Genomic DNA, 20,260 nt, shown 5'->3' on the forward strand with positions numbered 1-20,260 from the left:
TGGTATCTACAGACATGCATGTATATATATGCATGTATATGTGTGTGTGTGTATATATATACACACACACACATATATATATGATTTTGAGGGCATTATTTTCAAATTAGTTAAATCTAACTTGAAAAACTTTTATAAATAACAGAAATCAGGGAGTGGCGAGGACAGTGTCCAGCTCTGCGCAAGAGGACATCATCCAGTGGTTTAAAGAGGAGCAGCTACCACTTCGAGCGGGCTACCAGAAAACCTCAGACACCATAGCCCCCTGGTTCCATGGTGAGTGCAGAGATTTCCTCAATGGTGTTTCGTCTTAGGGCGGATGAAGCTGTGCTGATCTACCAGGAAGACAGAATAAAAGCTTCCATTTATTGGTGCTGCCCAAAAAGAGCCTTTCAGATTATTTTCACAAAGCAGTTCTTCAAAGACGCTTCAGTAAGCTGCATTCTCATGACTGTTTAGAAAGCAGTCAGCATTCATGGGCGCTATATGCACTGTGGGGCAGATTTATCACCACAAATAAAATGCATCAGATGGGAGGGAAAAGAGATATTCCTGGTGACTTAGCACTAGGGTGCTTGATTGTGACTTCCATCAAATGGCCACATCTTCCTTTCACCAAGGGAGACACAGTTATGGGTGTGGGAATGTGCTGGTCAGGACACTGGCTGAGCAACCTTGAACAAATCATTATTTTTTTCTGTAGGAAATCAATTTAAGCCTCATTTTCCCCATCTGTTAAATGAAGGAGTTGAACTTTGTGGTCTTGTGAGTGAAAACTTCTGTAGTTTTGATTCCTTGTTTCCAGTACGTAGTTGAGTGAGTAACATAGGTGGTTGGATCCTGAGCAGATATCAACTAGTAAACATTTTCTGTATTTGATCCAAGAAACTTGATTCAAGCCCCTCTTCCACCTAGCAGATACTTCATAGTCCCCTCTGTTTCTTGGATCTCAAGAAAAGTGAGTGGCTTCTTGCCTTAGTTGACTTCCATAAGGTCTGTGGTTGAATTGGACTAATTGGTTATATGGACAACAAAAGGTGCTTTAAAACAAAAACACAGTCCCCTCCCAGAGTATGTTTGTCCTAAGGATGTCTTGGTTTGCATTATGTTTAAGGCATCTTTCTTTGAAGTAGATCATCTCACACAGAAATATACCCCACAAAAAAAAACTCCCAAACACATATCATGGGAAACTCTTCTAAAAGGAATAGCTATTTGTGACAGGCTTTCTCCTAAAGTGCTGCTTGTATGGTCAGAACATCACAGAAGAACTGTCTGGCTTCTCTTGGAAGTAGGTGTTCTTTGGCGATTCAGACTTTAAGTGTCCATCCCAGAGGAGTCCCCTCTCCTTCCCAGGATGAGGTTGTAAGCCTCCTTCCTTTCTGCTTTAAGACATTGAGAGAGAGATGATGGTGTCAAAGATGAACAGAAAGAACATGGGACAGTTATGCATTAGCCATGGCTGTCTCAGCTGTCTAATAATGCCTTGCTTTCCTTTTTAAAATAAGCACCAAGGAAATCAGCCACTTTGTAGTTTCAGTGTCTTTGGACAGAAGATGCTGTCATCTCTGATTTTAAGAAGGGTAGTTTTTTTAACAGCAGGGAGTAAGAAATGGAAAATGATGGTTGTTATTAAAAGCCCTGGTACTTTAACAGGCAGTTCTGTTTGAAAGGCCGAAAGCTAGGAAGACAGAGACTAAAAATCAAGTTGGAGGTTTGGTTAAAAAATATGACTCTCGAGTTTTACGTAAAATAATTTATTCAGGTGTGATTATTATCGATTTATTTTCCCTTATACACATATTTTTCAGGCTCATAAGCAAAATAAAACTGTATAATTAATAACCATTACATAGCCATATAGTCAGTATACATCTTTATTTTCAGTTTCAAGAAGATACAGTTTCACATTTTCATGATAAAGAGAATATGCGTCACATCTTATCTCTTTGAAATATAATCGTTTATTACTGGGAAGCCTGTTCTGAAATATTAGGATGGTAGCCATTTATAGGTTTATCATCTTTTCTTTGTCACATCCACCATGAATTACCCTTCATAAGATGCTATTTTGGTTGCCTAATTTTCCACTCCACAAAGTTTTATACTTTCATCTTTTTCTCTCAATTAAGCTCAAGGTAAGGATGGGAGTGGGTAGGAGAGGACAAAGGGATTGAAGACTGTTGGATTTCTGGCTTTTGTGGCTGGGAGGAAGGTGGCTGGGCTATCAATGGAGGGAAGGAACATAGGGAATGGGGAGGGTTAGGGAAGCAGAGAAGAGAACAGAGCATTCTATTTCACAGCATGATAAATGTAGTTAATAGAGTATTGTATGTTTCAAAAGTGCCAAAAGAGTAAATTTCTAATGTTCTCACCAGAAAAAAAATGCTAAGTATTTTAGGTGATGGATATGTTAATTAGTTTGTTTTAATTATTCCACATTGGGTTCATATATCATAATATCACTTGGTATCCCATAAATTTATACAATTGTAAATTGAAGATTTACAATGAAAAAGTTCCAGATTCCTCCCTGTGATCCATGATGCCTACTTGATCTGCCCATCTATTGCTCCAGACCCATCTCAAGCCACTGTCCCTGCCTCGGTCACCTCTGCAGGCCTCCCTTCCGTCCCTCAGACACACCACACTTGTCCCTACCTTAGGGTTCTTGCAGTTGCTCTTCCTGCACACCTTCCTTTGGCTGACTTCTTAAGGAATTGACTCAAGTGATTACAGAGGCTTGGTAAGTCCCAAATCTGACAGGGTAGGAGGGAAGGCTGGAGATGCGGGGAGGAATGGCTATTCCCATCCAAATGCCCCCTGCTGGCAGCATCCCTTCCTGCTCAGGGGAGGTCAGCCTTTGACGTAGTAAGGCCTTCAACTGACTGGATGAAGCCCACACACATTATGGAGGGTAATCTGCTTTACTCCAAGTCCTCCCATTTAAATCTCATCCAAGGCCGGGTACAGTGGCTCATGTCTATAATCACAGCACTTTGGGAGGCCGAGGCAGGTGGATCACTTGAGGTCAGGAGTGGTTGGTAAAAACCCCATCTCTACTAAAAATACAAAAATTAGCTGTACATGGTGGTGCACACTTGTAATTCCAGCTACTCGGGAGGCTGAGGCAGGCAAATTGCTTGAACCCAGGAGGCACAGGTTATAGTGAGCTGAGATTGCGCCAATGCACTCCAGGCCTGGGCAACAGAGTGCTACTCTGTCTCAAAATAATAATAATAATAATAAAATAAAAACCAAATCTCATCCAAAAAATCCTTCCCAGAGACATCCAGAATAATTTTTGACCAAATATCTGGGACCATGGCCCAGTCAAGTTGACCCATAAAATTAACCATGGAGGCAGCTTTCTTGGTGAGACTGTGCTGGTCCGCTTGCTATAGACAACATTCAGATGAGCAGTTAGTTGTCTCCTTAATGAAGCTAGATTTAAGTTCTCAGAATGTAATCAGGCAAAATCATCTCAGAAATCCTCAAAACCACAGGCATGAAAGATCACACAAATTTTAATTTTTTCCCTTTATTTCATTAAAAATTGATTTTTCTTATGGAATATTTTAAACACAAAGTACCAAGAAAAATACAACACCAGTGATATAACAAACATTGTATCTGTTCTCCAGGTGTAATGAATATTAACAGCCATATTTACTTCATCTCTGTTTTTCTTAAGAAATAAAACTTGCCAGGGCAGTCATGGTGGCTCATACCTGTAATCCCAGGGCTTCTGAGAGGCTGAGGCAGGCAGATCACTTGAGGTCAGGAATTCGAGACCAGCCTGGCTAACATGGCAAGACCCCGTCTCTATTAAAAATACAAACATGATCTGGATGTGGTGGCAGGCACCTGCAGTTCCAGCTACTTGGGAGGCTGAGGCAAGAGAATTGCTTGAACGCAGGAGGTGGAGCTGGCAGTGAGCCTAGATGGCTCCACTGTACTCCAGCCTGGGAGGAGAGTAAGACTCCATCTTAAAAAACAAAATAAATAAAAAAGAAAATCTGCCATATAGAATTAAGTTCTCCTTTGTTGCTTTTCTTTTTAATCCCATTTCCTTTCCTTGTATCCTTCACTGCTCTTCTGAAGCTGCGATTTCCATCCATATTTTATATGCTGTAAACATATATATTGTAATAAAAATATACAGTATTGTGTTTACCATTTCAATGGGATCATGTTACACGTAGGGTTTTCTCCCAACATTGTTTCTGGGATCTGTCCTTGCTTATACATATAGACAGGCTCATTCGTTTTACCTATCATGCAGTGTTTTATTTTATATATATATATATAATGTATATAAAAATATATATAATATATACACACACATATATTACACACATATCGTTATTCATCTCTTCTACATTTGCTGTAACTTTTTTGCTCTTACAGAAAATGATGTGGTATACACCCTTGAACATGTCTCGCTGTAAACATATATGATCATTTCTTCAGAGTATATATCTAGAAGCAGAATTCCTAGGAGGTAGGATATGTGCATCTTTAATTACACTACATATTGCTAAATGCCCATGAAACTGATTATACCAGTATATACTCCTACCAGCTGTACTTGAGAATTTGTTTCCCTATGTACTTGCCAGTTCTTGATACTGCCAGATTCTCAATTTCTGTTCCTCACAGTGGAATCTTCTTATTTTAATTTGTACTAATTTATAGTGAGACTGAGCTCATATTTTACTGGCTGGATGAGTAGGTCTTCTGTAATTACTTATACAGATCTTTTGACCATTTTTCTAATGAATTGATTTTTTATATTGACCTATAGGATTTTACATATTCTGGAGACTGATCCTTTGTCAATTATATGGGTTACATATATATTCTCCTAGTTTGTGACTTGTCTTTTAAGTCTTTTGACACATTTTAAGGGAGATAAGTTTTTCATTTCAGTGTGAGGTTAAATTTAGCTATTTTTCCTTTATGGTTTTTGCTTGTTGTATAATGCACAATCCACCCATATTTTATTTTTGCATATAATAGACATGGAGACTCTATTTATTATGTAAAAGTATGCACTATATACAAATTACCACCTTCACAGTTCTTTGTTGTTTTTGTTGTTTTGAGATGGAGTCTCTGTTGTTGCCCAGGCTGGAGTGCACTGGCACGATCTTGGCATACTACAACCTCTGCCTCCCAGGTTCAAGCAATTCTCCTGCCTCAGCCTCCTGAGTAGCTGGGATTACAGGTGCTTGCCACCAAGCCCTGCTAATTTGTGTATTTTTAGTAGAGATGGGGTTTCATCATGTTGGCCAGGCTGGTCTCGAACTCCTGATCTCAGGTGATCCACCTGCCTCACCCTGCCAAATTGCTGGGACAACCATTTTTAAGTGTACCGTTCAGTGTTAAATACATCCATAATACTGTACAACTGGTCATGTGTGGTGGCTCCCATCTATAATCCCAGCACTGTGGGAGGCTAAGGCAGGTGGATCCTTTGAGCCCAGGAGTTTGAGACCAGCAACTTAAACAGGGCAAATTTCATCTCTACAGAAAAACATGGCAACACCCCATCTCTTAAAAAAAAAAAAAAAATTGCCAGGCATAGCAGTGCATGCCTGTAGTCCTAGCTGCCTGGGAGGCTAAGGCAGGAGGATCGCTTGAGTCTAGGAGGCAGAGGTTGCAGTGAGCCAAGATCACACCATGCACTCCAGCTTGGAAGACAGTGACAGACCCTGCCTTAAAAAAAAAAAAAAAAAAAAAAAAAAAAAAAAATTGTACAGCTATTACCACCATCCATCTGCAGAAGTTATTTCACCTTGTAAAACTGAAACTACCCATTTAATAATGCTCCATTCACCACCAATCCCCAGCAACTGGCAACTACCATGGTGCTTTCTCTATGAATCTGACTATTCTAGATACCTCGTATAAGTAGAACTGTACAGTATTTGTCTTTCTGTGACTGGCTTATTTCATTTAGTATCATGTCCTCAAGATTTATTCATGTTGTGCATGTCAGAATTTCCTCCCTTTTCAAATCAGAATAATACTCCATTCTATGGATGGACCACAGTTTGCTTACCCATTATCTGTTGATGGACTCTTGAGTTGCTTCCATGTTTCAGGTATTGTGAATAGTGCTGCTGAGAACACAGGTGTAGAAATAGCTCTTCGAGACTCTGCTTTCAGTTCTTTTGGGTATTTACCCAGAGGTGGAATTTCAGGATTATAGGGTAATTCTATGGTTTAACTTTATAGAAACTGGCCATACTGTTTTCCATAGTGGCTATGCTATACTATTTTACCTTCCCACCAACAGTGGCTATGTCATACTATTTTTACCTTCCCACCAACACTGGCTATGCTATACTATTTTACCTTCCCACCAACAGTGCACAAGAATTTCAATTTCTCCACATCCTTGCCAGCCCTTGTTATTTTTCTTTTTCCTCTTTTCTCTTTTAAGAGACAGGGTCTTGCTCTGTTACCTAGGCTGGAGCGCAGTGGCACAATTAGAGCTCACTGCAGTCTCGAACTCCTAGGCTCAAGTGATCTTCCCACCTCAGCCTCCTGAGCAGCTGGAACTACAAGCGTGCAGAACCATGACTGGCTAATTTATTTTTTGTAGAGACAGGATCTCACTATGTTGCTCAGGCTGATCTCAAATTCCTGGCCTCAAGCATTCCTCCCTCCTCAGCCTCCCAAAGAACTGAGATTACAGGCATGAGTCACTGTGCCTGTTTTCCTTCTTTCTCTCTCTCTTTCATAGCAACCATCCTAGTGGGTGTGAGGTCATATGTCACTATGGTTTTGATTTGCATTTCCCTAATGACTAGTAATGTTGAGCACCTTTTCATTTGCTTATTGGCCATTTGTATATCTTCTCTGACAAATGTTTACTTGAACTCTTTGCCCAGTTTTGGATTGGGTTCTTGTTGAATTATAAGAGTTTTCTATGCAGTATATTCTGGGTATCAATCCTTTATTAGATGTCTAATTTAAAAATATTTCCGCCTGTTTTATGAGTTGTCTTTTTACTCCGTTGAGAGTGTCTTTTGATGTATAAAATGCTTTAATTTTTATGAAATTCGATTTGCCTATTTTTTTCTTGTGTTGCTGGTGCCTTTGGTGTCATATCTAAGAAATCACTGACAAATCCAATGTTGTGAAGATTTGGCCCTCTGTTTTCTTCTAAAAGTGTTCCAGTTTCAGGTCTTACATTTAAGTCTTTGATCCCTTTTGAGTTAATTTTTATATATGGTGTTAGATACAGGTCCAATTTCATTCTTTCACATGTGGTTATCCAATTTTACCAGCACCATTTGTTGAAATGACTACCCTTTCCCTATTGAATGGTGTTGGCACCTTTGTCAAATATCATTTGACCATATCTATGCATTTTTATTTCTCGGTTTTTTATTATAATCTGTTGGTCTATAGGTCTGTATGTATGCCAGTACCACACAGTTTTGATTACTGTAGCATTGTAGTAAGTTTTGAAATGAGTATGTGTGACATCTTCCTGTGTTTTCTTCTTTTTCAGGATTGTTTTGATTATTTGGAGTCTCAAGATTCCATATGAATTTTTGGATGGGTTTTTCTATGTCTACAAAAGACGTTGGGATTTTGGTAGGGATTACATTGAATCTGTATATCGTTTTGAATAGTATTGTTGTCTTAAGTCTTCTAATCTGGGAACATGGGATGTGTTTTTATTTACTTATGTCTTCTTTATCTCAGCAGTGTTTTGTAGTTTTTTTGTTTTTTTTTTTTTTTTTTTTTTTTTTTAGACGGAGTCTTGCTCTGTTGCCTAGGCTGGAATGCTGAAGTGCAGTGCTGTGATCTCTGCTCAGTGCAACCTCCACCTCTCGGGTTCAAGCAATTCTCCCATCTCAGCCTTCTGAGTAGCTGGAATTAAAGGCAACCACCACCACGCCTGGCTAATTTTTGTATTTTTAGTAGAGACAGGGTTTCACTATGTTGGCCAGGCTGGTCTTGAACTCCTGACCTCAAGTGATCCACCTGCTTCAGCCTCCCAAAGTTCTGGGATTACAAACATGAGCCACTGTGTCCAGTCATGAATGTTTTATAGTTTTTATTGTATAAGTCTTTCACTTCCTTGGTTAATTTTCAAGTATTCTTTTTGATAATAGTGTAAATGGAATTTGATTTGTAATTTCCTTCTCAAAGTGTTCATTGTTAGTGTATAGAAATGCAAATGATTTTTGTGTGTTGACTGTGTATCCTGCCACTTTGCTTAATTCATTTATTAGTTTTAACAGTTTTTTGTGGAATCTTTCTGGTTTTCTACATAGACGATTATATCATCTGACAACAGAGATAATTTTACTTCTTCTTTTCTAATTTGGATACCTTTTACTTTATCTAACTGCTGTAGCTACAACTTCTAGGAATAGTTGAATAGAAATGGCAAAAGTGGGCATCCCTGCCTTATTCCTGATCTTAGAAGAAATGTCATTCAACATAACTAAGATGTTTGCTGTGGGTTTTTCATACGTGGCCTTTACTATGTTGAGGGAGTTTCCTTCTCTTCCTAGTTTGTTGAGTTTTTATCACGATAGGGTATTGCATGTTGTTGGATGCTTTTTCTGCATTAATTGAGATGACCGTGTATTTTTTTTTCATTTATCCTGTTAATGCGGTGTACTACATTGATTGATTTTCATATATTGTACCATCTTGCATTCCAGGAATAAATCCTACTTGGTATGGTATATAATCCTATTGATATGCTGCTGGATTAATTTTGATAGTAACCATGTTACTATAATACTAGCTTTTATAATTGCCTATGTATTTACTTTATTGAGTTACTTGTTTATTTGGCTTTGAGTTACTGTCTGCATCGTTTCATTTCACCATGTAGCATCACCATGCTTGGAGATTTCTTGCATGGCAGGTTTAGTGGTAATAAACTTCCTTAGCTTTTGTTTACCTAGGAATGTCTTAATTTGTCTCTCACTTTTAAAGGACAATTTTGCCAGGATTGGCCAAAAGAATCAAGAATCAGTAGGATTCTTGATTGACAGTTGTTTTTACTTTTAGTATTTTGAATATGCAGATAGTCCTAACTTACAATGGTTTGACTTACGATTTTTCTACCTTATGATGGTGTGAACATGATACACATTCTGTAAAACCCATACTTCAAGTACCCATTCAACCATTCTGTTTTTCACTTTTAGTACAATATTCAGTAAATTACTTGGGCTATTCAACACTTATAAAATAGTCTTTGTGTTAGATGATTTTGCCAAACTGTAGGGTAATGTAAATATTCTGACCATGTTTAAGGTAGGCTAGGCTAAGTTATGATGTTCAGTAAGTTAGGTGTATTAAGTGCATTTTTGACTGATAATATTCTCAACTTATGCTGGGTTTATCAGGATGTAATGCCATCATAAGATAAGTTGAGGAGCATCTTTATTGGCCCACTGCTCTCTGTCCTCCAGAATTACTGATGAGAAATCTGGGGCTAATCTTATTGACCATCCCTTGTATGTGATGAGTTGCTTTTCTCTTTTCTCTCTTGCTGCTTTGAAGATTTTTTTTTTTTTTTTTTTTTTTTTTTTTTTTTTTGAGACAGGGTCTCACTCTGTCACTCTTGCTGGAGTACAGTGATGTGATCTTGACTCACTACAGCCTCAACCTCCCAGGTTCAAGCAATCCTCCCACCTCAGCCAAGTAGCTGGGACTACAGGCACATGTCACCATGCCTGGCCAATCTTTGTCTTTTGACAGTTTGATTGTACTGTGTGTCTCTTTAAGTTCATCTCACTTGGATTTCATTGAATTTCTTGGATGTTTATATAATCTCTATCATGTCAAACATGAAACACATAATGTCAAACATATATAATGTTTATATAATGTCTTTCATCAAATTTGGGAAGTTTTCATTATTTCTTCAAATACTCTCTCTGCCCCCTTCTTCTCCTTCTGATAGTTCGACAAACGTATATTGGGTCATTTGATGCTGTTCCATAGGTCCCTTAGGCTATGCTCACTTTTCTTCATTTTATTCTTTCTGTTCCTCAGACTCAGTAACGTCCATTGTCCTGTCTTCAAGTTCAGTGATTCTTTCTTCTGCCTGCTTAAATCTACCTGTGAATTCCTCTAGTGAATTTTTCATTTTAGTTATACTTTCAGCTCCAGGATTTCTTTTTTTTTTTTTTCTTTTTTTAGGTTTTCTCTTTATATTTACATTTTGCGCATATGTAAAATCTTTGAGTAGACCTGTCATCGGGTCTTTTTCAAGGACAGTCTCTGATTTGTTTTCCTTTGAATGGGCCATATTTTCCTTTTTATTTTCAGGCATTGTGATTTTTTGCTGAAATCTGGGTATTTGAATGTAATAATGTGGTAACTCTGGGAATCTGATTCTTCCTCTGCCTGAAGGTTTACTATTGTTTTGTTTTTATTGTTATAGGCTTTCTCTATGTCAAGGATCAGCCTGAGGTATAAACTTATGGTCTTCACAGCTCCTTTTTGAGCCTGTATCTTTACATGGCCATGAATAGTCATAATTTTCCCCATATATGCAGTTATTTTTGAATGTTGTAGTCTTTAATGTCTGGCTCCCAAAAGGGGGAAAAAAATTAAGGGGGAGGGATTTTTAAAATGTAATGACTAGATTACCTAGGTTTGAGTTGGGTTTTCTTCTCTGTAAAATGAGGATAATACTAATACATCTATGTCATAGGGTTGTTTTTATAAAGTAAATCAGCTAATATTATGTAAAGTGCTTGGAATAGTACCTAATAGGTGGTGTTTGTTATTTTGGTTTATCAGATTTGTGCAGTTTAAGTTCATCTTTCCTGTTCCCCTTTCTTTTCATATCATTTTGAGTAACAGTGTAAGCAAGCAGCACTTCAATAAAATAGATTGTAGTTACTGCAAAAACTGCCCTATGTTATTTCTACAAGTGTTTATTTAGGGCCTGTCTTTAAAAGCTAGGTGGTCACCTCAGAAGGCAACAGTAATTTGGAAGGACAGAGGGTCAACACCCTCACCAACAGAGAATAAAGTTTTTCGGGTAAGTTTGCCAGGACGTTGCAGGTTAAGGTTGAGCGTTGAGCTTGGGTTTGGGAGGGATGGTGCAAAGAGACAGGGGTGAGTCTTAACATTGCTAAAGTAATAGCTACCATTTTCTAGATTTATGATCTTCTAAATATTGTAATTGCTTAAGTCTGCTTGATTTTGTCATCCTTTATCTCTTCTTATCCCATTGTCCTTGAACTCCCATTTTTTCAGTTCCAGACTGTCTTGACCTTCAAATGCAATCCTTGTTTTATTCATTTTATTCTTGCATCTGATAGCCAGATTCCAACATTAAGAAAGACCTTACAGTCTGTAATATTTGTAAACTAAGTAAGTAGCGTTGGAAAGTCCTTCTGGCCAAATTTAACTTCCTGCTGACTGAAGAGTCATCCCAGTTATTCTGACTTCAGATTATGAGTCTCCAAAGCGTGTAGATACATAATTCATTTTACCCACTAACATGCTTTTAAAGTTCCCCAAGACAGGGCCAAAGAATAAATAAAATTGAGATCTGAACTTCTGTCCAGAAACCCACAGGTTCATTTCTTCATTCTATCGACATTTTCCTACTTCTGCTAAAAATACAGCAATATATTGGAGCTCAGAAACTGGCAGGGACTGGGAGTGGGAAGATGGGTAAAAAGAAATCTGTGTATAAACAAGTTTATGATTTAGACAAAAATTCACATATTTGCTTTATGTATCAATGGTTGATCATTATTCCTCTGAAATTTAATGAACACTCTTACTCAAATGTGGATGTAATTAGACTGTTGATGAAATCTTTCCATCTTGATTTGTTTCTTATGGCTGTCTGTTGCTGTCATGGCATACAACTGAAACTGCCCTCCTTGTGCTTTGGTCCCAGCATTTTATATTTTAATCTACTTAGCAAGCACATCCTTTTTACTTTGGTGGGATAGCAATACAGTTCACACTTCAGCTGTTTTTTTTTTTTTTTTTTTTTTTTTTTTTGAGACAGAGTCTTGCTCTGCTACCCAGGCTAGAGTGCAGTGATGCGATCTCAGCTCACTGTAGCCTCCACCTCCCAGGTTCAAACGATTCTCCTGCCTCTGCCTCCCATGTAGCTGGAATTACAAGGCATGGGCCACCACACCCTGCTAAGTTTTGTATTTTTAATAGAGACCATGTTGGCCAGGCTGGTCTCGAACTTCAGACTTCAAGTGATCCACCCACCTTGGCCTCCCAAAGTGCTGGGATTACAGGCCTGAGCCACCACGCCTGGCCACACTTCAGCTATTTTGATTCCTTCCATTTTTTGATATATGCTACTGACTCTTCAGAGGGTCACTCTGAACCTCTTGGAGGTATTCTCTGGAATTGTTGTTCCCTAGAGATGGTTGTTAAGGTAGAATCCTGTGTCCCACTCCTCCCAACTTCCCTTCTTCTACTCCTGACAGTTTTTCATACACAGCTCCTTCAAAATGGGGACCAGATACCACCCCTGACAGAGCATACGTCACTGAATAGGTTGCATTAAGAAGGGCTCATGGAGGCTTCCCAAAATTTCTTTCAAAGATCTTAGCAGACCTGAGTCACTGCCCCTAAGTGATCATCTGTCCTTCTACTATTTTGCTGAAGAATGGAGATTTCTTAATTGTGGGGCCATCAATATTCTGTCCACCTTTCACAAAGGGATTTTCAAGCTTCTGTCTTCACTGAGCACAGAGTAGTTACTTATGTGATTTCTCAAAGCCTTTTTGTTCTTAAACCTCAGATGACATATATATCCTGCCTCATTTACATGGATGATTCACACATTTTATGGAGTGGAGAGGCTGTGGCCAGCAACAATAATATATCACTGCTGGTGTGTGGCAGAGAAGGACAGCTGGAAGTCCATTCCCGGGCAGGACTCCTTTTAGCATGAAGGCTTCACCTACATTAATGTCATTAAAGCAAAGCACGTTTTGTCCAAATTATTCTCCATGGTCCCCCTATAAAATTGCTTAGTATTTGTTCAGATTGTAGAGCAGCTGGAGAAGATGAAACAAAGAGGCTAAAACTACACATATTAATTCGGATTTGGGAAGAGCTATCTTTTCTGCAGAACATTCTATGTAATGCTGGCTTTTTCCTGGAGGAACCTGACTTTTCTCATAAATTACTCAGTGCAGCAGGCTTCCTGCAAAAATGTTAATATGTTTGCCAGTAATGTGGAGAATAGCCCATTAGCCCCAAGCTCTTACTTGGGTTTTTGCAGATGATGCACTTGAGTCCTCATGCTGACACTATCACAATATGGCAGTGGCTGTGCCTGGGAGCCCCAGGCTTCCCAGTACACATGCCCAGGACTGGACCCTTGTAGTTCCCTGTCCTGCTCTTGGAGTCCTGAGGTTGCCTAGAGGGGCCTTAGAGGCAAGGGGCAGGTACAGTGGGTGTGTGAGAACCTAAGAAGAGAGATTCTGCTTTGGGGGTTTCACTTGGGATTTTGAATAGAAAAGAGGTTCTACTGTTTAATTTCGTATTCTAAAAGCCATCAAACTTATGTCATCACATGCTTTTTTTATAAAAAAGGGTCTTGCTCTGTCACTTAGGTTGGAATGCAGTGGCGTGATTACAACTCACTGCAGCCTTGACTATCTGGGCTCAGGTGATTCTCCCACCTCAGGCTCCTGAGCAGCTGGGAATGCAGGTGTATACCACCACACCCAGCTAATACTTTTTGTTGGTCTTTGTAGAGATGGGGTCTTGCCATGTTGCCCAGGCTAGTCTCAAACTCCTGGTCTCAAGTGATCCTCCCGCCTCAGCCTCCCAAAGTGCTGGGATTACCAGCATGAGACAGGGCACCTGGCCATGGCCATCACATGCTTTTTTATTTTTGTAGCATCACATGCTTTCTGGACAGTTTCTTCTGACACAGCCAGATGATGATGCCTGACTTCTTTATGCCAAGGGAAAGTAAGTAAGTAGTGGTTAAGAGCATGTCCCTGGGGCCACAGTGCCTGGCTTCAAATCTGAGTCTCCCCATTAATTAGCTGTGTGGCCTTAGGCAGTCACATGAGTCTGTCCTTCTGTCCCTGATCTGTATAATGCAGATCACTAGGGTTGTTCCTGCCTCAGTATGTGCATGTAATTTGCTGTTATTATTTGTAAAACATGAAGAACTGTGTGGCACAGTTTATAAGTGTTAGCCATTTAAGATAATGAAGTGAGGATGAATAACGCTAATAGTTCTGATCCTTGACTCATTAAGGAGCTTCTCAGTCCTCAGCAGCATGAATGCTAAGCTCAGAGGTTGGAAGAATCAATGATGCACTGTCCCCACATCAAGGCATACTACACATACGTAACCAATGAAAAATGCATCTTCTTTAAGTTGACAAGGTGAGAAATGAACCCCCCTTTGTGAAATAAAGACTCATTTTATTTTCACCTCATTCCAGGAAAATTCCATGAGCCTAGTGGGTTGAAAAGCATAGTGGGTTAAAAGCAAAACCCCAGAATAGGAGACAAGAGCCCTGGAAGTGTCATTTGCTAATCCTGCAAGCTTGGGCACTTGCCTTTTCTGTGTTAGTTTCCTCATCTATAAAATAGAGAAGACGATAATATCAGCTCTGCTTTTTAGAGGAAACAACTCTAAAATGCAGTGGAAGTACATTGAACAGTGTGGTACGCCAGTGCAAAGCAGGTGTTCTGTCTGAGAGAGTGGGTGAGAGCGTGTGCTCCGAGGTCAGCCAGCCTGGGTCCAATTCCAGTGCTTCTCCTGACCTACCCAAATGACCTTAAGCAGGGTTTGCAAGTTTTCTCACCCATTATTTGAGGATAATAACAATATGTCTATGTAGGGTTGCGGTGAGGATGAGAGGAGGTGATACAAACTTTATTTGGCCATCTTTCATCTGATTTTTAAACACATATTTTCCAGACACAGGAAGTTGTACAGATGTACCCAAATAATATTAGACCTCTTGGCACTTCAAAGGAAAATGAAATGCATCTCTTGTCCCTATGATCACAATTCTGAGAACAGAGGCAGTGGCTGCACGGAAGTGTCCCACAGAAGGAAGTTTCTGACTTGATTATAAGACACAAGCATTCATTAAACTCTTTTTTGGTCATCTTCTAAGGGGCAGGTGCTGAGTGTGTAAAAATAAGATGGAGTAGTTGGCCTCTAGGAGCTCACAAGGAAGTCGGGGAAGGCAGGACAGTCATGGCAGAAGGTTCTGTGAATTCTTGGAGAATTCTTGGATAGAGGTGAAAAAGGTGAAAACTAGCTGAGTACACAGATGGAGGTAAGTACAGGTGACACCCTGCATTGACCACTTGAGTGCTCAGATGGAGGTGGGAGCAGGTGCTCAGCAGGTCTAGGAGAAACTGAGACTGACTGCCTAGACTAGCATGAGGACACGTCATGTTCTGGAGTTGAATCTTGTGGAGTGAGTAGGAGTTTTCCAGGAGGAAGCTGTGGAGAAAGATACCATTGAACTGCCCTGTGGGGCAGTCTCTGCCACTTGGATTTCCAACCGGAGCCTGCTGGTTTTGAGTTACTTCTGGGCTCTTGGGTCTGTTTACCGACTGCTATGCAAAAAATATTTCCCCGGGGCCTTTCCTGGGCAAAATGTTCATTGTAGAGAGGTTTAGAGCTACGCTGTCCAGTTAGGGTAGCCCCTAAACGCATGTGGCTTTTCACATCAAAATGAATCACAAGCCCTATTTCAGAGTTCAGTAGCACATGTGGCAATATTTTCATTATCACACAGACAGGAGTGGGACCTCCTCCAGCTGCGATGGACCCCTGTGCTGGTGCTGTTGTATAGGGTGTAGGCTCTCAGGAGTTTCAGTTCCTGCTCTGCCCCAGGTTCTTCAGGGCCAGACACTGCCCATCAGACCTCACGCAGTAACATGTGCTTTCTTGTGGGCTGCCAGAGTTCTGCCAATCCCGGCCTGGATTCAACTCTAAAATCAACAGCATGTTGCCTGGGTGAATATCTGCTTCACTAAACTGATGGACTAACATAGTCCAACCTGGGCAACATGGTGAAACCCCATCTCTACAAAAATTGGCCGGGCATGGTGGCATGTGCCTGCAGTCCCAGCTACCCAGGAGGTGGAGGCTGCAGTGAGCCGAGACTGTGCCGCATCGCTCCAGCTTGGGCAATGGAGTAAGACCCTGTCTTCAAACAAACAAACAAACAAAATACTGTTTTTCTCTAGCACAGAAATCCTCCTATGACATCAGGTTTGGTTTTTTTAAGCTGTGTGGAGAGGGCAGGTCAGAGGGAAGAAGCACCAATGTGTCATAGCCTTTAGGGGCTGGGGTTAAGACCCCTGCTTCAGAATTCTAGAGTTGTGCAAAGGGCAACTCAGGGGACAGGTACCATTAGGTTGACTGAGGCCGGGTGTGGTGGCTCATGCTTATCATCACACTATCATCCCAGCACTTTGGGAGGCTGAGGTGGGCAGATCATTTGATGCCAGGAGTTTGAGACCTGCCTGGCCAACATGGTGAAAACCTGTCTCTGCTAAAAATACAAAAAAATAGCTGGGCATGTTAGTGGGCTCCTATAATTCCAGCTACACAGGAGGCTAAGGCAATGAGAATCGCTTGAACCCAGGAGTCAGAGGTTGCAGTAAGCCGAGATCACACCCCTGCACTGCAGCTTGAGTGACTGTTTAAAAAAAAAAAAAAACGTTGATTGAGTCCTCAGTAATCAATATCTAACATTGGATTTTGGTTTTGTGCTCAAGAATTCCCTATCCCAGCAGATGAACCTCATTGCTTGGCAGTAATCACAGCCAGGACACCCCAAATGCACACGCTGCCCTTGATAGATTCATGACAAATTGTCCATTGACTTGTGTATTTAGCTGCACCAAGCCAGTTTGCTATTAAGGAATAGTAATCCTCTTACAAAGCAAAAAAAGCAAAGACAAACTACCTCTTGGACCATTCAAAGCCTAGTCTCCAGGGCACTGCCCTTTGGAACCTGCCCTCTGTCCCGTGGTGTACAAGGACTCTCCACTATGACCTGTGCTTTGCCAACAACACGTTTGATTGGGTCCTGGTGTCCCAGGAGATTAGATGGCACCAAGATCTGTGGGTAAGGCTAAGGGGCTTTTGGAAAGTTTCAGTTACAGTAACTACAACCTCATCTTACAAGGAATTTGACCTTAGCCCAGGTTTGGTTATAGTTTTCCCGAATAGCTTTAATTTTAGGAATCCAGATTCATCTGGATAGTTTCCAGATGTCATAAATTATAACATCTGCCCCATCTGTTGAAACAGCCTGGAATTTCATAGTGAGCCGTCAGCCTAGGAGGAGGGAGAAATCTTTTTCCAGGATGCTGCTTCTCCTCCAATCTTGGCTCCTTGTTTCTGAAGGGGACTTTTCAGGGTCATTGAAAAACATCCCTGGGTTTCGGAGACAGTCTCATACAGTGTCTTTAGAGATTTGCCATGTGCAGTCCCCACATGGGCTGGTGGTACCTGGTGCCTTGTTACAATGTACAGTTGTCATTTGTAACTTATCAGTGGGACCAGGTATGCTTAGGAAGGGGAAATAGACAAACAGAAGGAGCAGCCCATATCTGTTGGAACTTAGCCATGATTTGAGTACCTCATGTGGATAGTGGAGCATCTGAACTAAGGAGCACTCTCATTGTAAGCCTGGAGTGTGCAGTGGGTCTGTCTCACAGGTGAAGGGGTGGAAAAGCGACTGGACATGATACGTGCAATGCATGTGCATCAGTCTTCTGCTGGGAACGAGTGTAATAGAGCCACTGCCCCTAGGAGAAAGGCCCTGCTCTGTTTCGAGGACATTGACTATCTGCAAGTCGGGGAGACTGTCTGGCCTTTTCACCCACTCCCAGCTCTTACCTGGAGGTCTCACACTGGGTTGACCTTCATACACTGGGACTCTGCAGTGGGACACCTGGGGTCTGTGTCCTCCTAAATAGGAAGCAGGAGAAGGGCTGGTCAGATGATCTTGGCTAGGAGAAAACAGACAATTTTTAAAATCCTCCTGTCATTCAAGGGTCTGTTTACAGAAAAGAGAACAGACATGGTTTTATTTTACTCTGGAGAGAGTTCACTTCTCAATTAACTGTACTAACAAGACAAAAGGGCTATGGCAGCCCGTTGCCTTTTTCTGAGGTGGTTCTGTTATTGTTTTGTTTTCCTGATAATAAGGTACTGAGTATCAACAGGGAGCCAACAAGAGAAGGCAAGAGCTTTGCTGAAATGAAAAAGGGCACGCGTAGAACGCTGCTCCTCCCTCCCAGATCACAGCTCACTGAATAATTCATTGACTTCCCCATCTTTCCAAGATGCATTTCTGCTCTATGAGTTTTACAGCATTATCTATTCATCGACAAATTATGATGGGAATAAAAAATTTGGAACATAAGTCAGACCTCATGAGTTTGGACTAACTGGGGAAAAGGCTGGTCTGGAGTAAGAGTGTGAATTCGTGAGGCATCTAAGCTATGTCTATATATAACTTCATATATGCATATAAAGATACACATATATTTTTATTCATTTAAATGCCAGTGTAGTGTCATTTAGCAATAGCTACAGTCTATGGTACTTTATAGAACTGAGTCTGACTTGGCTCTGTCACTAAATTACTGAGCCTCCCACACCAGGGAGTCTCAACTTCAGCACTACCGCTATGTGGGGCTGGATAATTCTTTGCAGTGTGGGGCTGTTCTGTGTCTCACAGGCTGTTTAGCAACATCCCCGGCCTCTACCCACATCCTCCATCCATGACAACCAAAGATGTCTCTCAGACACCTTTGTCCGAGTGGTTGAGAACCACTGTCCTAGACCAAGTCAAATCACTCCCCAGGCCATTGACTCCTTGTTGGTAAACTGAGGTGGCCTAGGGAGAGTATCTTTAAATCCCCTCCCAGATCTAACATTCCCAGGATGACCATCAAGGCATTCGGCTAGACCCTCATAAACTGTCAAACACCTGTGTGTTGCTCTAAATGGGTATATAAGTAGAAATACATATATATATCTGTTTGTTTTTTTTTTTTTTTTTTTTGAGATGGAGTCTTGCTCTGTTGCCCAGGCTGGAGGGAGTGCAGTGGCGTGATCTCAGCTCACTGCAAGCTCCGCCTCCCGGGTTCACGCCATTCTCCTGCCTCAGCCTTCCAAGTAGCTGCGTCTACAGGTGCCCGCCACTGCACCCGGCTAATTTTCTGTATTTTCAGTAGAGACGGAGTTTCACTGTATTAGTCAGGATGGTGTCGATCTCCTGACCTCGTGATCCCCCGCCTCAGCCTCCCAAAGTGCTAGGATTACAGGCGTGAGCCGTCGCGCCTGGCCCAGAAATATATTCTTTTAAGGTTGACATTTAAGCTCTCATGTGTACCTACCTCTATACATGATTTTTATACAGTTTGCCTCTATAACCTGTTCATGTCTAATTAGCAAATACCAGAAGAATATTCCGTATTCCTAAGAAGCCCAAAACAGACTTAAAATTGCTCTTATTGTGTCTTATTTAGGTGTCATTGGCTCTCTATCCATGCAGCTGGGTTTAACAGACGGGAGTTTGGGGAATGATTTGGCTGAAATACCTGCCTTTTTTTGCTTTGCCACAGGAATTCTCACACTCAAGAAAGCAAATGAACTTCTTCTGAGCACAGGCATACCCGGCAGTTTTCTCATCCGAGTCAGTGAAAGGATCAAAGGCTATGCCCTGTCCTATCTGTCAGAGGACGGCTGTAAACATTTCCTCATCGATGCCTCTGCAGACGCCTACAGCTTCCTGGGCGTGGACCAGCTGCAGCATGCCACCTTGGCGGATTTGGTGGAATATCACAAGGTGAAGCAATGCATAAATTTAATTTGCCTTCTGAGTCACTGTCCTGTAGCAGCTCTAACAATAATGACAATTACAAAGAAAATGACTGAGACAAGTACTGGGGGAGGGGACACGGGTGGGGGCTTGTCTTTGATATTTCTTCCTGATAATCAGGATTGTTAATCGCATTTCATTTACCTTAGAACCTAGTTCTTCCTTAAATACTCAGGGAACCCCACTGGGACAGAGAATACAGGAAATGCTAAAAAAAAAAAAAAAAAAAAAAAAGAAAAAGAAAAGCTGTACCCACATGGATCACATATGACAGCAATCCCCAACCTTTGTGACACCAGTTTCCTGGATGACAATTTCTCCGTGGACTCAGTGTTGGGGGATGGTTTCAGGATGATTTAAGCACATTACATTTATTATGC

The 20,260-nt window shown here is 41.0% G+C and overlaps 1 protein-coding gene across 4 annotated transcripts in view; it reads left to right on the top strand.

Moving 5' to 3' along the window:
- Window positions 1–20,260, top strand: part of SH2D4A (SH2 domain containing 4A) — an 82,406-nt gene that overhangs the window by 60,280 nt on the left and 1,866 nt on the right. For all 4 annotated transcript variants that reach the window (XM_054561293.2, XM_024251461.3, XM_024251462.3 and 1 more), the window contains 2 exons: window positions 146–276; window positions 19,624–19,847. In XM_054561293.2, coding sequence (XP_054417268.2) covers window positions 146–276; window positions 19,624–19,847 — 355 coding nt within the window. The remainder of the gene's footprint in view (window positions 1–145; window positions 277–19,623; window positions 19,848–20,260) is intronic.

Source organism: Pongo abelii, chromosome 7 (assembly GCF_028885655.2).
Source record: "Pongo abelii isolate AG06213 chromosome 7, NHGRI_mPonAbe1-v2.0_pri, whole genome shotgun sequence".
Classification (NCBI taxonomy): domain Eukaryota; kingdom Metazoa; phylum Chordata; class Mammalia; order Primates; family Hominidae; genus Pongo; species Pongo abelii.